This window comes from Chlamydotis macqueenii, chromosome 17 (assembly GCF_036417535.1).
Source record: "Chlamydotis macqueenii isolate bChlMac1 chromosome 17, bChlMac1.mat, whole genome shotgun sequence".
Lineage (NCBI taxonomy): Eukaryota > Metazoa > Chordata > Aves > Otidiformes > Otididae > Chlamydotis > Chlamydotis macqueenii.
The window spans coordinates 12,110,280-12,125,515 of NC_141572.1; the positions used below are offsets into that span (position 1 = coordinate 12,110,280).

At 44.9% G+C, this 15,236-nt stretch overlaps 1 protein-coding gene across 1 annotated transcript in view; it reads right to left on the bottom strand.

Moving 5' to 3' along the window:
* Positions 1-15,236, bottom strand: part of BICDL1 (BICD family like cargo adaptor 1) — a 49,708-nt gene that overhangs the window by 12,454 nt on the left and 22,018 nt on the right. Inside the window, exons 3-6 of the mRNA XM_086761424.1 lie at positions 4,864-4,980; positions 2,646-2,792; positions 1,456-1,635; positions 928-1,146 (exon numbers count right to left, since the gene is read on the bottom strand). Of these exons, the coding sequence (XP_086617550.1) occupies positions 928-1,146; positions 1,456-1,635; positions 2,646-2,792; positions 4,864-4,980 (663 nt within the window). The remainder of the gene's footprint in view (positions 1-927; positions 1,147-1,455; positions 1,636-2,645; positions 2,793-4,863; positions 4,981-15,236) is intronic.

Here is a 15,236-nt window from a genome sequence, read left to right on the forward strand (position 1 = left end):
CATCTTAGCATAAACCGCATTTATGGAGACCTACTGACCACTTGGTAACAGATGGCTGCAGTCTCTGTGTGTGTAGAGCTTTTGCAGGACTCTCTTTTATTTAACAAATACATCTTCATCTCTATGCTCAGCCTTCTTACTAGCTGCTATAGTACTGAAATGAGGGGGGTGAGTACTCCCATGCAGGTCTGCAGCTGCAGGGTCTCTACTGTCTTCCTCACCACAGCATCTCAAATAACTCATACTGGTAATGCAGCCAGCTTGTGGGTGATGGAAATAAGCCTGATTTGAGCCATTGCAAAAAGTGAGGTGTTTTCTCATAATTCTGCACTCCTGTGGATGCTGAGTGGTCTTCCATGCCATCCCGTCCTCCCCAGTGGCCCCAGGACAATACCCCACAGACACTATCTTGTGCCAGCAAAACGCTTCACTTGTCAACGGATTTGAGTCTGGCAGCTTGTGCAAAGGCATTGGTACCCAGTGCCGATTCACAGGGGCAGAACCTACACGCACAGGGGTTAAGATGTTTTTGTGATACTATTGCTAATAAAGCAAGGTTAGGAAAATCCTAAGGGAAATAACTGAATGGTGATGTATAAGACAATCTGCAATATTTGCATGTTAAAACTAACTTACTGCAAATGTCAAAGGAAGCCTACTTTCATTAACTTTCCAGAATGACTCCCAGACAAATGATGGTCACATGAGCTTGGAACTTGTGGCGGTCTGACCACTGCAGGCTGAAACCCTGTGTGCCCGCTTGGCTCTTGGTAGACCACTTGAGACACATGGAACAGGCTGTGCACTGTGACAGGCCATCTCTGTGGGTCACAGAGATTTTCTCGGAGATTGAGGGCTTCAGGATCCAGCAGCAACCTGGGCAATGGGACATGCACAAGCCAAGGTCTCTCTGTGCCACCAACTTACCGTGGAGTCTGCCCCATCCAGCACATTTTGTATCAGTCTTTTTAGCTCGCTGAGAGCTGCCCGTAAGCTGCCAGCTGGGACGTCTTTGGCTGATGAGGTTTCTGAAGATTCATCCATGGAGGAGTCTGTAGAGACTGCTGAGTCTGCACTGTCATTTCCTCTGAGATGGGAGCAGAGGTATCGCACTTGGCAATATGCTTCCCAGAGCTGCAGCCTCAGCTGGAACAAGAGAGCCTGACATTAGCCTGGGACATGAGGCCATGGAGATCCTCCTTCCATGGTGAAGTGAGGCATGTGACTGCCAGACCTCACAAACATTTGTCTAGCTTGCTACGCTGGTTTTGAAATGGACACACAGATTTTATTTTCACATGGTCAAAAGGGTGTTGATACTAGAGCAGAGAACATAAGCCAAATTTTCTGGCTCTTGGTTCAGCTCTAAATCCAGACCAAATGCATTAAACTCCCTCTCCTTCTGGGGCTGGTCACAGAGGTCCATGGGCTTTCCCAGGGGCCAGAGGCAAATACCTGTTCTCGTTCTTGTTCCAGCTCCTCTGCCTCCATGCTCTGCTCTATCTCAGATAGCAGGGATGTGCTGGTTGTGTTGAAATTCTGGAGACTTCTCTCCTCACTGAGCTCTTCTACCTTCCCCTGCAACTGCCGGTAGGACAGCCGCACTTCCTGGAGCTCCAGCTGGCTTTGGTGCAGCTTGCAAAGAAAATAAAGGAATTTGTCAAGGAAGCAGGAAAAAAATATTACTGGAGGTGATATGGACTGGATTAATCTCTTGGTTTGTAAAGGAGTGGAGAGGGAGGAATGGGAGTCACAAAAGTGGGTTTCCAGCCAGGAGGAAAGTACTCTTGGCTGGTATTGCTATTTATTGGAGCTTAATAATCTCCAAATGTCATTAGACACTGTTTTGACTCCAGAATATCCTGAAAGATAAAAATAGTGGGTTAATCAGCACTAAAATGAGGAACATTGTGAAGAAGTTGTGACTCAGGTAAAAAAATTTGCTGAAAACAACACAGCAGGAAGTGAATCCAAAAAGAAAAGTAATACAGACATCTTTTTAAAAAATCTATACAAATATATAAATACAAATATATATTAAGTAAAGGGAAAAAAGATTCAGGGCTGTTTTGGAGAGCTGAGGATCCAGTGGTTGTCAAGCCACAGAACAGAAATGTACAAATCTTGCTCTCTACTAAGATGCCTGAAGTCACAGAGATGCAAGCTTGTTCTCTGGGGAGTGACATTTGGTGACACACAGCTGCGAATACCATGGGATTTGTTGGGAAACCATGTGAGCAGTGAGAGCTACGAGGCCAGTTACTGCCCTCTGGGACAGCAGGGTCTAAAGAAGCCCCTTCTGAAGACAATTTCACGACTAAAAAATGTTGTTAAATGAACTGTAACCAGAGTTCTCTGCTTCTTTTTGTATTTACCTCATTTCCTCAGCACTCTGTCCCACTCCCTTGCTCAGATCTCCCTCTCAAGCTGCTCTTTGCTCTCAAGATGCCCCATTGCAGCTTCTGTTATCTCTCTCTATGGGGAGCACCCAGGGCCTTGCTTGCTGCCATGCTTACATGAGCCATTTTATTCTGCCAGTTGTTTTGTCTCCCAGTTCCTGATTATCTTCCTGGTAATTTTTACCCCAAATCACACATTTTACTCTATTTTGGCTCCTCTTCTCTGTCCCATCCCTGCCTGCTCACCTGCAGGTCCTTGTCATGGCTTTGTCTCTCCAGGATGAGGACTCGGTCCTGCAGCTCCTCCACGGTTCCCTGGAGCAGGTCGTTCTCCTCCATCATGGCACTAAGGCGATGCTCCAGCTCCCTTTTTCTGTCTGTCAGCATTTTGATCTGCAGAGGAAAGAGAGGCCACGTCAGATTCTGGACTTTCCAGGGAGCAGACAGGAGGGAAATCACATTCCCAAGAGAGAAATGAAACAGCAAAAAGCAAAAGTAGGTACTTACATACCTTGCACCCGAATGAGAGAAACTGTATCTCTGTGTGTAGTTTAAAGCTTGGAAAGGCTCTGAAAGGAAACGCCTCCTTCCCCAGGCTGCAGGGGCAGCTCCAGCGGGGCTGGGTATGCATTGGCAGGAGGGCAGGGAGTAGGCAGAAATGTCCAAACGGATTAAGCAGAGACCAGCCCTGCCCACTCCTTTTCCCTCAAAATTTACAAGACTGGGCAAAAGTAGTTACTTTTCCTGGCTGGTCCCCGACTGAGCATGGTGGCATTTTCTCCTCTATGGGTGCTGCAGACCACAGCGTGAGCCTGCGGGATCCCGCTCCCCACACGGCTGTGCCACAGCACTGCCCAGACGCTTTTTAAAATTGGTGCATGTTCGCCAGGTCCTCATCAGGGATTTTTCTGTTTTTTTTGACTTGTGAAGACTCCTTTCTGTGCCACACTTATTTTTAGTCTCCCAGTGATCGGTTGCCTTTAAAATTGGTTCATTTCTTTTAATTGTCAAGGACAGTGATTTCAGGTGAAAAGGGACAATGTGCCAAGCAAAACCTCTGTGATTCAGTTAGCTGGGAACAGTGCACAGGATGAATCAGCACTAGCCAAGGTCACTTCTTGTTTAACCAAGAAAAAGGAGCCTTTTTCCAGATTAGTACGCACAGGACCTCTTGGGACTGGGTATGCCATTTACCAGTCCAGTACAATCTTAAATATTCCCTATGGCCTCCTTTCAATTAATGGACCATAGACAAATTCAGCAACTTCCCAGTGCTTTCTTGGCCTCTTTGGGACCTTGTCTCTTTGCTGCTTTCCAGGTTGCTGGAAAGATTTGGCTGCATAAAGGAATATTAGCAAATGTGTATAGTTGCTATTTCTGCAGGTTAAAGGCTGCTGTAGGCATGAGAAAGCTGCTCTTAGGTGACTAATGGTTTCTCAGATGTCTCTTCCCACCACCATCATGATTTGCGTGGGTTAGAGAAAAGGGATGCAAGAAAAATAAGAAGTATAATACAGACATTGTATCAAGAGTTCATATTTGGTATCCAAACCAGTAATGAACACCCTGTGAATGACTGTGTAACAGAAAAAAACATTGCTCTGCTGCGGGCCCTGGGCCATAGGACGGGCACAGGGGGAAAGGAATTTGGAAAGCAAGAAACAGGAAGGAGGCGAGGAGGCAAGGTGAGGCATGCACAGTGACAGGCATGCATGGTGACAGTAATGGACGCGCGAGCAAACCCTTTCCGAGCCTCTATACTTACTTCAAGAACCTGCTGCTCCGCACCAAGGGGAGGGGAAGAAAAGGCGAGGGACCAGCAGGGAGCAGGTGGGAGCAGGAGAAAAGAAGAAATTGAGAAATTTTAGGAAAAAGCTCTTCCAGACAGCTTATAAAGAAAAAAAAAGTGTGAGGGTAGTAGAGTTGGACATCTGCCCCTCTGGCTCCTGCCTACGTGGTCTCCAGTGACCCCCATCAGGGAAGGGAAACAGAAGGAAGGTAATATCATTCCTGCTAATGTACCAGAGCTAAAACAGGCAGGGACTTCTTGCTTTCCCACGTGCATGGTTCAGAGGTAGGAGAGGATTGCTGCTTTCTTTGCAAGCATGAGAAACAGAAAAACCCTTGCAGACCCTCCCACCATGCCCCCAGAGTTTAATCTGTACTGGGTAGCAGCCCTGTAAGAGCACAGCCATGGTTTAGCTCCTGAAAGATCCTTCCCATCTGTTCATTTGCAGGCGTGCTTGTGGCCAAGGCAGCAGCGGAAGCTGGCTGTGCCACCCCAGCCAGCCCTGGGTTGGAGCAAAAATCACCAGGGGAGTCCTTTGCCTCACAGCTATGGTCCTTCTCTTTGTTTGCTCCAAGCAGCAGGTTTTGTTTACCCAGTTCAGAGGGGTTCATTACACAAGTTAAAACTGGCCCTGGCCACATTTTGAGGGAGTGAGGCCAAGCGCGGGTGACTCACCTCGGCCTGGAGGCTCTCAAGCCGCACGATGTGTTGGCTGCTGGAGGAGTTTTTCTCCCGAAAGTCCTCTCGGAGGGTGTGGACCTGCAGGGACAGCTGCCGCTCCACTTCCGATGCCTGCAAGGAGACACCAGCTGGTGTTACCCCAGGGGGTCGTCCCATAGATGGACAGCAGTTATTTCCGCCTGCCCATGGGAAATCTGCCCCAATATGACCTCTGCACAAGCCCTAGTTTTGGCATAAACTCTGAAGCCTGCAGAGTTTGGACAAGGGAAAAGCTAATCCTGGATGGACCTCGAGGAGAGAAGCCTTTTAGACCCTGTTGATTTTCGCCTGGGGCAGCCAAAGGGACACAGCCCATAACTTGCTTCCATTGCAAAACAGCGTGATGACTCCTATGCCCTATAGGGAATTTAGTTTTCCTCAAAAATAGCAGCCTGATCGGGATTGAGGAGACCAGGCCACTTGCAAAGGCAGAGAGCAGGCCACCTCCACAGACCCCAGGAAGCACTGCTACTAAATGTACATTTTCTAAACCTCTGAACATCTTTGGCATGGCTCTGAAATAACAAGTACTCTTTGCCTCTGATTTCTGGCTCCTGCCAGAGCCAGACGGAGATATATCCGCTCCACATGACTGTCAGTGCAGGATTGCTGGGCTTGGTCCTTCTTCCCATTTTGAAGGAGGGATGACCCATTTTTGTGGAGTGGTTTGAGGACACTGGAGGCCATTCCTACCTGCAGGAGCCAGGCTGCAGACAGCCCGTATAAATGACAGCTTAAACATGCTAACTACTCTCCAGACAGCTTTATGGCTGATTTTTACATGGTGAACACACTTGTTTAGGCTTGTAAGAGAACATAAGGTTTTTATGACAAATCCCTAATGAGACAGCACAAATGGATGGTTTTCTATTTAATTAGCCTCCATGAGGTTCCACTACACTTAGGCACAGACCTCCCTCTCAGGCAGATTAGCTAGAAGTGAACGGATACCCATCAAGAGGCAGGATTGCCATCATGCTCGGGACACAGGCAGAGCTCTATTTCCAATGGCAAATGCCATCAGCAGCCACAACGCCTTAGACAGGCAGGTGAGATGGGAGGGAGCAATGGGGGCAAGAGAAGAAAATCTGTATAGGGGTCAGCAGCTGTGGGCAGGTTTGGGAGTGCATCCTTATGTCTGGCAAATGTGGGTCAGGATTTGACTCAGGGTGCTCTTGCTGACAGGGAGCCAAGGCAGCAGCTCTACCAAAGGGTGCAATGACTGCTCTCGCAGCTTCTGACCTGAAGAATGAGCACACAGACCCAGCCTGAGCTGCCCATAAAGGCAACACTCCCCCCTTTTAAAAATGGTCCCTTATTTTGCACAGTCTGCAGCAAAATAATCCAAATCAGAAGAGGTAAGAGGCTGTTCCAGCTCCATCAAGTGGAGGAAACTGTGGTTGCCCCCAACACTGCTTGCTTGCAGGGGCAGCAGAAGACAGAAGCATGGACACCAAAATCAGCCATGCTCTGACCACTGCCTTCTGGAATAAGAAACGGTTTCCAACAATAAGAAATAATCTTGTCTACCAATTGGTTTTTAGTTCCCTTCTTATCCTGGATTAGCATAAATAGTCTTTTCCCCTTCTTTAAAGCCTCACATCAGAGGCCTTTGCATATTGCCCTCACCTCACTTATTTAATAAAGCTTCCTTGCACAGGCAGAGTACACAAAATATAATGATAGCACAGCACTATAGGAAGGGGTTGGTTATTTTTCTTCCCTTAAGCAGCTATAGATTTCAAAGCATCCTGAGCAGCTATTAATTGGTGACACTAAAGAAGATGGATTGTGCTTTTTTTTTTGAATGAATCACTTGCTTTTGTAAAGACTGCTGAAACATCTTCATGCTGAAATACTCTGCAGGAGCTATCAAGGATGAAAAAGCACCAGCTGAAAAGCACCAAAGGATTTTGCCTGCAAGATGCTGACCACACTCCCAAGGAGCACAAGTGGTACCAGATGAGATGACACACCAGCATTTGATTTTTAACTGTATAACATAATTTATATGCTAGAACGATTTTATGTTCAGACAGTGTAAATGTACAATGTGGCAGTAAGAAACAAGGGAGTGTTAATGGCATTGTAAAAATCCCTGGTAAAACAATATATAGCTGCTGTTGCTAGTTCTGGTCCCCATGCTCAGATTGGAGCGGGTGAAGGGATGGCCTGCAAGGGTGATCCAGATTGTGGAAAGTCTTTTATATGAAAGGAGAGTAAAAAAAGGACGGCTTGTTTTATTTTGTGCAACAAATGCTGAGAGAGGACTCCCTTACATGCATCACAGATAAGCACACAGAAGGGAGAGGTGCTATTTAAGCAGAGCACAATTTTGGCAGAAAAAATGGTATGAATAAACTGGATAAGAGTATACTGAAGCTGGGGATAGGAAGATTTCCACATTTCCAAGGAGCTGCAGTAGGATTCCTCCTCCTGTACCATTACAGTAGGAGAAATGGTGGCAAAAATTAATTTTGTGATGGAGCTGGATCACTTTATCATGCAGTTTCTTTCAGAGAGCTGCCTATGACAGAAGGGAAATGAATTGACCTCAAAGGTCCTTTCTGGTACTAGACTGCCTGCAAGACTGTAAGGTTTGTATTCACCACCTTTAAATCATCATCTGGAATTTATCTCTTTGCTGCTTAGCCTACATGCTCACACATCTTATTACTGCAGTTATAGCCCACATGGAGGGAAGAAAGGACTCACTTATTGTTTGCATTTAGGGCCCTGATGCAGACAAGCTGTTACAGTGTCACCTCAGTGTACACCATTCACATCCTATCTCACATAGTAGAGAAAAGTAAAAATACTTGCTTTAGCTTCCCAGTGTGAAGAATACTCTCTCTGATCAGCTGTTTAACAAAAGTAAACAGAAATGACTGTATCGTGTTTCCCTTCACAGGAGAACAAGGAAAAGTCTTCATCCAGTTCTTCTAGACAGGGGAATGGCTGACACCTTTAGTCTCACCTTTGCAAAGATACGATTTTTCATAGACAGGAGATAAAGTCTTCCGAGACAAGCTGTAATCATGAAAACACCCTTTTCATGCTACATTTGTTTCAGAGGTTATTAATACTGCTGCCAAACTACGCTTTCTAATTGATTATAAAGTCTAGATTTAACACCAATTTGCATTCTTTTATGGGAAGCCACCTTGACAGTGTCCAGTATTTGTCAGGCTTTATGGCATATTTTCATATGGCACCTACGTGGGCTCTCCACACTGCTGTACCTGTGTGGATGCAAACGTGTGTTTTAAACCATGAGCTCACTAGTGATTACTTCTAACCTGCTCTTTTACTTAATGTCATCAGAAAATGTAACGTATCTACATTTTCCCTTTATTGCTCAAACAACCTATCACTTTTGTTGAACTGAAGCAAGTTTCTTCTGCCTCAGCCAGTCTGGCTCTACTCTCATTATGCAAAATGTAGTGCTTTCTCTTCCCTGTCAAGGTTTTCCTAAACATTAAAAGCTAAAACCTCTTGTGGTTATGTCAATCATTTAGCAATGCATTGATTTTGCTAGAGAAGTCATATTCTTTCCAGAAAGGCAGACATATATCGCTCAACACCATAGCTTTGCTCTGTAGTTAAGAAAGAATTAATTTCCTGGGTATAGACAAATTAGCTAACACAGCTACCAGGCAGAGTCTAAAATAATCTCCAAAAGCATAGACATCAATTCACAATTAAATATATTCAATCAGCTGTGAGATTTGTTTTCTAGACTTCAGGCAAGGTTTAGATGAGATTTGGGCAGTGCAAGAGGAAAGAAAGAGCAGGAGGACATTTTGGCCTCTGCCATAATTGGGGGCTTTTTTTTTCATTGCACACTTGATTAAGTTTCTCTTGTGATTAATTCTGAACTGCTAAAATATACAAAACTATGTAGATATTTGGCAGAAAAATACGGTTTACCAGTTACAATAACTCTATGAGATTTAACATCTGGAATATATGAGCAATAAGTAAATTAAATAAATGTAAACAAATTTGAGCACTGATGCTCCTATGAAGAACATCTTTGAAATGTTTGGGATGGACTGTGAGAAATGAATGGCCCGTGGGGTAGTCTCATTCAAAGAAAACCCTCTTTTGGGAGAAGATTTGCTAAATAAAACTAACTGCATACAAAATATCCAGCTATAAGTAATATCAGAAAGGAGAATGGAAAAAGTTTAATAGACTGTAGCTGTGTGAAGAAATCAATGTTTCTGTATGATTTACTTCTACAAACAAGACGATTCAAATTCCACACAGGATATTGAAGATTTTCTTGCCTAAAATAGCTAACAAAGTGAAGTCCTAATTAGTGCTAAATCTGTAACACTCAGGAGAGTGTGTTACCCCTTTTATTAATTTGCTAATAGCTGAGTTCAAGGGACTCCCCATTCCCACTGTGGTACCATTAACACTTCAAACCACTAATTGCTGCCTCCTCTGGCTTCAGGTTCCTGGATTCCCAGCTCTCCTCTGTGAGGAAAATACATTTGGCTACAGAAACGCAAACAAAGGAGGAAACAACAAACATCTTGCTTAGAATAATAATAATAAAAAATACATTAACCTGGCTGCTGAGGGAAGCCCAGGAGGATTGGGATTGCTGCCCCACCACCGCAGCCAGCAGCCGGCACTCCGGTGCCCGCCGGCAGTGGCGGGAAGCCTGGTTTTCTGGGCTAACTGACCCATGCCAAGAAAGCAGTGAGGCCATGGCTGTTTTCCAGCCCTTGGCATGCTGGTGCCATAAGCAGCCATCTATATTTTGCAAATGTGGAGGTTGCCCAGTGAGGGGAATCTTTGAGAGCTTGTTACCAAAGTGTTTAATTCAGGTCAACTTTAAATTGTTATTTGAAGCATTATTCTATCCAGGAAAGTGCTTATGTAATAGCGGTATTTGCAATTCGTTACGTTCTGAGGGCTCGGGTTTGCTTTTGCTGGTTTATGTGCACAGAGGAGGGGTTCCCTGACGGACGGCCTCTGGGACGTGGCCCCTCAGGCCCACGACAGCAATGCCGCCACACATAGGGAAGAACAATGGCACTATGCTGGGTTGGCCAGACAGCCCCCAACTGCTCTCTCTCTCCCCAACAAGACAGGGGAGAAAATAAGGTTAAATAGCTTGTGGGTTGAGATAAAGACAGGGCCTCACTTACCATTAGAGGAATTTGAAGTGAAATCAGTGACTGGGAGACGTATCGGGCAAAGCTCGGACTAGCCGTTGCCACGGACTGGATTAACAGTGGGGATATTTTGTTGTAAAGTGCTGAAGGGATGAGGGGTGGAGCAGTACGGACCGCGTTATTGCCCACCTTCGCAGCGTCGTGATGATGCCATTTTGATTTCCGTGCAAGGAGGGGTTTTTTTGCAGCTAATGTCATCAGTGAAGTTTGTGAAGTGTGTACGAGGAATGCCTATTTTAATATAAATTCTTAAATCCACATTTCACCGAGGCGAGGGGTAGAATTTACCGGCTCTAGCTGTCCAGGCTCCGGCAGGGACCTCTCTGAGGGGGGGCCGCGCCTGCCCTGTGCCGGACGCAGCCGGTTCCAGCCGGTTCTGCAACAGCTCCACTGCAGGGCCCGGCTGAGCCTGTCAGTGGCGCCATTGGCAAAACGTACTTAAGAAAGGACAAAACAGCGTCTGGCCGTGATGACTGAGGTAAAAAGTGTGAGAAACCGCCCCGGGAGCACTAAGGCTGGAGAAGGGGGTCTTCTTGCCGCAGCTCCCCAGTGCGCGGGGCACTGGAGCTGGGGAGGGCTGTGTGTCATGGCGGCGGCCGGCATTGTCACCACCTCTGCCAAACGGTGTGGTGGGGCCGAGTCCTCCTCTGTTTGCCTCATCCCTCGCTCTGCTGCTGTCCGGGTGTGGGGAAATTTAACCACACAAAGTATGTAGCAGCTCGGTGCTGGTGTGAGAGCTGTGACAGCCTGGAGAAGTTGTGTGAAAAAATGAGAATTCAAGAAACCTGCAACACTTCCAAAATATTTTGGTTGTAAACATCCAACAGAGACCATTAACATTGATCTCATGGGATATTTTTAGAAAAAAAAATTAAAAGTGTAAGGATAGTGCTATGTAACAGGTACCTATTATATCCAGTAGCTATAAGCAGACTGGCAGGTGGATTAAATACCAGTAGCCAGAGTGAGTATATCTGCTTAGTTTTTGCAGGTAAGATTTACTTCCTAACACAGGTTTCTTTCTGCTCAGGAACCATCTCTGCAACCTGTCGTAGCACCCTCCAGCCCACTCCCTGATGTTTGTCTTGGGTTTGACCCCCCGCTGACCGCTGCTGCCTGTAGGTCAGGTTTGCGGGGCGGCCACAGGAGGGACATGCAGCATCCAGCCTGGGAGGTCCTCACTGGGGCCTGGCACTGAAGTCATACATCTACGTGAAATTGTGAGGTGGATGTGGCACACTGTCTCTCTGTCACCTTTTTCAGTGCGATTCAGGTAAATTACTTTGTGTCTGGCATTTGGTGCCTTTGTACCACACACCTTCACACTCAGCTACCTACAATGGTCTTTACATCCCTGCAGGTCTCCTCCAGGTTATTCCTTCTCTGTTCTTACTCAGAGGATCCAGTAAATCCATATCTGCTTAGACAGAAGGGTTTGATTTTGTGGCACACTGCCTGACCTTCTGTGTTACAGCTGTCCGGGTTGATAAGCCTTCCCTTCAGCAGGAAACAGGCGGATGTTGTAGAGCACAGGCCAGCTAGACTGGTTGCAGGGTCCTATACTGACAACAGAGCACGTGAACAAAAGAGGAAACAAATGAGCATTTTTTTAGCACAAAATGGACCTCTCAAGAATAAAGAGAATCAAAGATGAGGATCTTTAATTGCCAAAGCAAGGAGTCTGAGTAATGGGGAAGAGGCACTCGAATTGCTCTTTTATAAGCATCAGACTGAGGACATGTTACTGATGGGAAAAGCCTCATGGCTGTAGCATTAAACCTACTCCGAGAGGATTCTGTGAGACAAAGGACAGAAGTGGCATCTTACTCTAAGCTCTGCACTACTTCCACAGTCATGACATTTTGAAAATATGATACTTTATTGCTTGTATGGAACTGAGAGTTCTTTGCTGCAGATCTGTAGGACAAATAAGAAATGTTCAGCTTGTCCTTTGATCTCACTCCTGTTTACCTGAGTTCTAAAATAAAACAAACCAAGCACTTGAGTAGTTTCCTCTCACCACACCCCAGTCAGGCAGTGGGCTCTTGTGGATGGCAATCAATAAATCAGCTCAGATGCCTCACACCTGAGAGGCTGAGGCCAGTGGGGGAGCTGGCTATAAGAGAGAGCAGAGAGCAGGTGGGGTTGTTTTTCTTTTTCTTTGTGGGGCTGGGCTTGCACCTGCCCACTAGGTTGAAGAAGTGTTAGAATGGAGATATTTAATTCCTTACCAGAAACTTCTGCAAAACCTGAACCTGCTCAACCTGAAGCTGGATTCCCTGGTTTTGAGAGTGAAGTGCTTGTATCAGGTGGCTTTGGTTGCTTCCCATGTTTCTCATGGTTGGAGAGCTGGAAGTGCTGCTGGAGATAACTGCTGTTAACATTCAGGCACACTAAGGTACTGCTACTTTTTTCTTTCCAAGTGTCCTTGAAAATTCCTTTTAATAGGTATAGTGAATTTTTGCTGCATCACTAAGCAAAGCATGAAAGTATATAATCAGGGTTTTCCTGGCAATGTAATTGTTAGTTTTTTTCCTTCCTTTAAGGGTAGTTGATATATGAGAACCAGTTTGCAAGGCAAGCATCTGAATGCTTTGGCAAAGAGTTTAGGAGAATGAATTAAAAATGGTGGTCTTCATCTTGTTTTTCAGTAAATGCTAACTCAGATAACTGTTTGGCTGAGGCCAAAAACCATTATCTTAGACTAAATCATCTTACAGGATTAGGAACTGTGGCTTAGAGCAGAAGCAAAGACAGTTGTGTACCATATGGGGCAATTCCATCTGGGTGTAATGTCTCTAGGTTCGTTGTTTGAATGAAAGAAATAGCTCCACAAGTGGATGTGGGTTGTGCACGTGTTTTAGGAGGTGCTTAAACACGGGCCTCCCTTTTTTGTGGTTTATTCTTGACCTAAGCATTCAGCTCTTGTGGAGAGGAAAATACAGTGTGTGGAAAAATGAGTCAGCCTGCTTCCTGTGGGAGGGAATGCCGGAGGCCTGCTGCTTTGAATGCTGCAATAAATTAGCAGTGGAGATAACTCAGAGGACAAAGTGTGCCTGGAGGACGCACGATGCTAAGTAGTACACGCAGTGGCTCTTGCTCTCTGTATGCAAATTCTACTTGCAGAAGAAATGCGGGAGATGAGACAGCCTTGCACAGTGGCTCCCAGGGCTGGTGTGTGTTGTAGGGCTCTAAATGGAGAGCTGAATACAGGGCTTGTTGGCAGCAACTTGGCTCCTGGTTGTTGAGAAGGAATAGGGTAATAAAGTGTTACACTAGTAGGCTCTTCTGGTTCTGTGTAGATGCTGCATTATGACCTTGCATGAAGCATTTGTTCTTCTGCACTTCAGTTACCTAATTGTAAATGGAAGCAGAAAGGCTTATGGCTTAAATAATTAAGTCTGGGTTCTAAAGTGGAGCTAAGATGAGCCACCATGTTAATTTCCCTGGAGCACAGCTTAGGTCTGGTGTGTAGCAAGGGAGTCTGGGGCCTTCAGGTTAAAAAGTCTGTCACTGCCTCACACCTATGTGCGAGACTGCAGTTTCTCAAGTTTTGCAATGGCCTAACAGAGGGAACTGGTACAGTTTGAAAGCTGGATGGTCCATGTTTTGCATCATTAAGTTCAGTTATCTGCTTTCCTAGGTAATTTCTAATACGTTTCTAATGCTTAATTTCAATGAATAAGTTATCTTTCCCTGACAAAAGACACATTTTATCTTGATAGAGCATTTTGGCCAAGTTACCTTTGATGTGGGTTTTTAATCCAGTTTTTCTGAGCTCAGTCTGACTTTTCTACTTGAGCTAAAGGATGAAAAGTATTTCTTCCAGTAAATTTCTAGTGAGCCATAAGTGTGGGTCAGATGATAACCTGATGAAATGCAAAATACCTGACTAGTTTGGAAACATGAAGACTTAACATGATCATTAAAACCTTTTGAAAAAAAGAAGCAGAAACTTATGGTGGTGGAGGCAGAGTGAAATGTAACGTACCCTCCTGCTCTGAGAGGCTTTGCTGTAGCTAGAAGTCAGGACAGCCAATCTCCATTCTTTAGTTTATTTTTTTATGAAATAGTTTTAGTCTAAGACTTTAAACCTGGAGGTGTTCAAACACAAATGTCCGTGCCTGGAAGCAGGGCACAATAATTAAGCTTCTTGCAGTCTCTTACTCTGGCTTTAAGCACTCTCTATTTCAAAGAAAATGAACTGAGTTCTATTGGGGATATCTAATATGTGATGGCAGGCTAGCAACTCTGCCTGTTCTTGAAATCTTAATCTATACATCCTGTTAGCTCAGAATGTATTCTTCTAGGATTTAGTAGTAATATTTGAAACAAAAGCTTTCCAATGTACGTAGACTTGATGCTCAAACTTGCGCTTACAAACACGTCTGTCTGAGTGCATGGTGTCCATTCCCACACATGTGAAATGAGTGGATGCCAAAAAAAGATGGGATGAAATTCAAGGAGTCGGCTTAAAATATACTAATCTCTCTCAGAAAGCCTTCTGAAAGGAAGAGAAAACATTTTTCTGAAATGTAGATGTATATTTAAACTTTGTGGTAGGATGACCTGGGAGGTGTTTTATTAGCTTTTCAATCCCTGCCAAGTCTGAGTCTCAGTAACTTCCATCAGGTAATTTCTTAAGAACAGTACTGATGTGTTCACTCATTTCTTTCACAACTTGAGTTTATTTTTGATGAGTTTTATTTTTTTTTTTTATGAGTTTATTTCAAAACCCAGAGGAGGAAGAGCTAAAAAGTTGGGTTTTTTGAGTTTGGCTTGAGTAAAGCAAGATATGAAATGTTCTATGCAGAAGGCTTATTTCTCACTGCTGATGCAGTAAAACTTATGGCTGCTTTCTGTAGAAAAATAAGGAAACCCAAACCATACAGTGAATATTGGTCAGGATGGGAGCCACAGCTTCAAACTATTCCATTAAAGCTTTCTCTTCACTGAATGGTTTAATCACTGATAGGTGCATAGGGTCATAAGTGAAAGGTGAGTGCCACAAAAATGAGCAAGTCCAACAAAAAGTTTTTTTTTCTAGGGGTGGGGGACCCCACATAGCAGCATGTCACAATTGCAATGCTTAAATAAAAAGGTCCAAATCTCCTTTCTTGAAGGATTGTTCTGGAG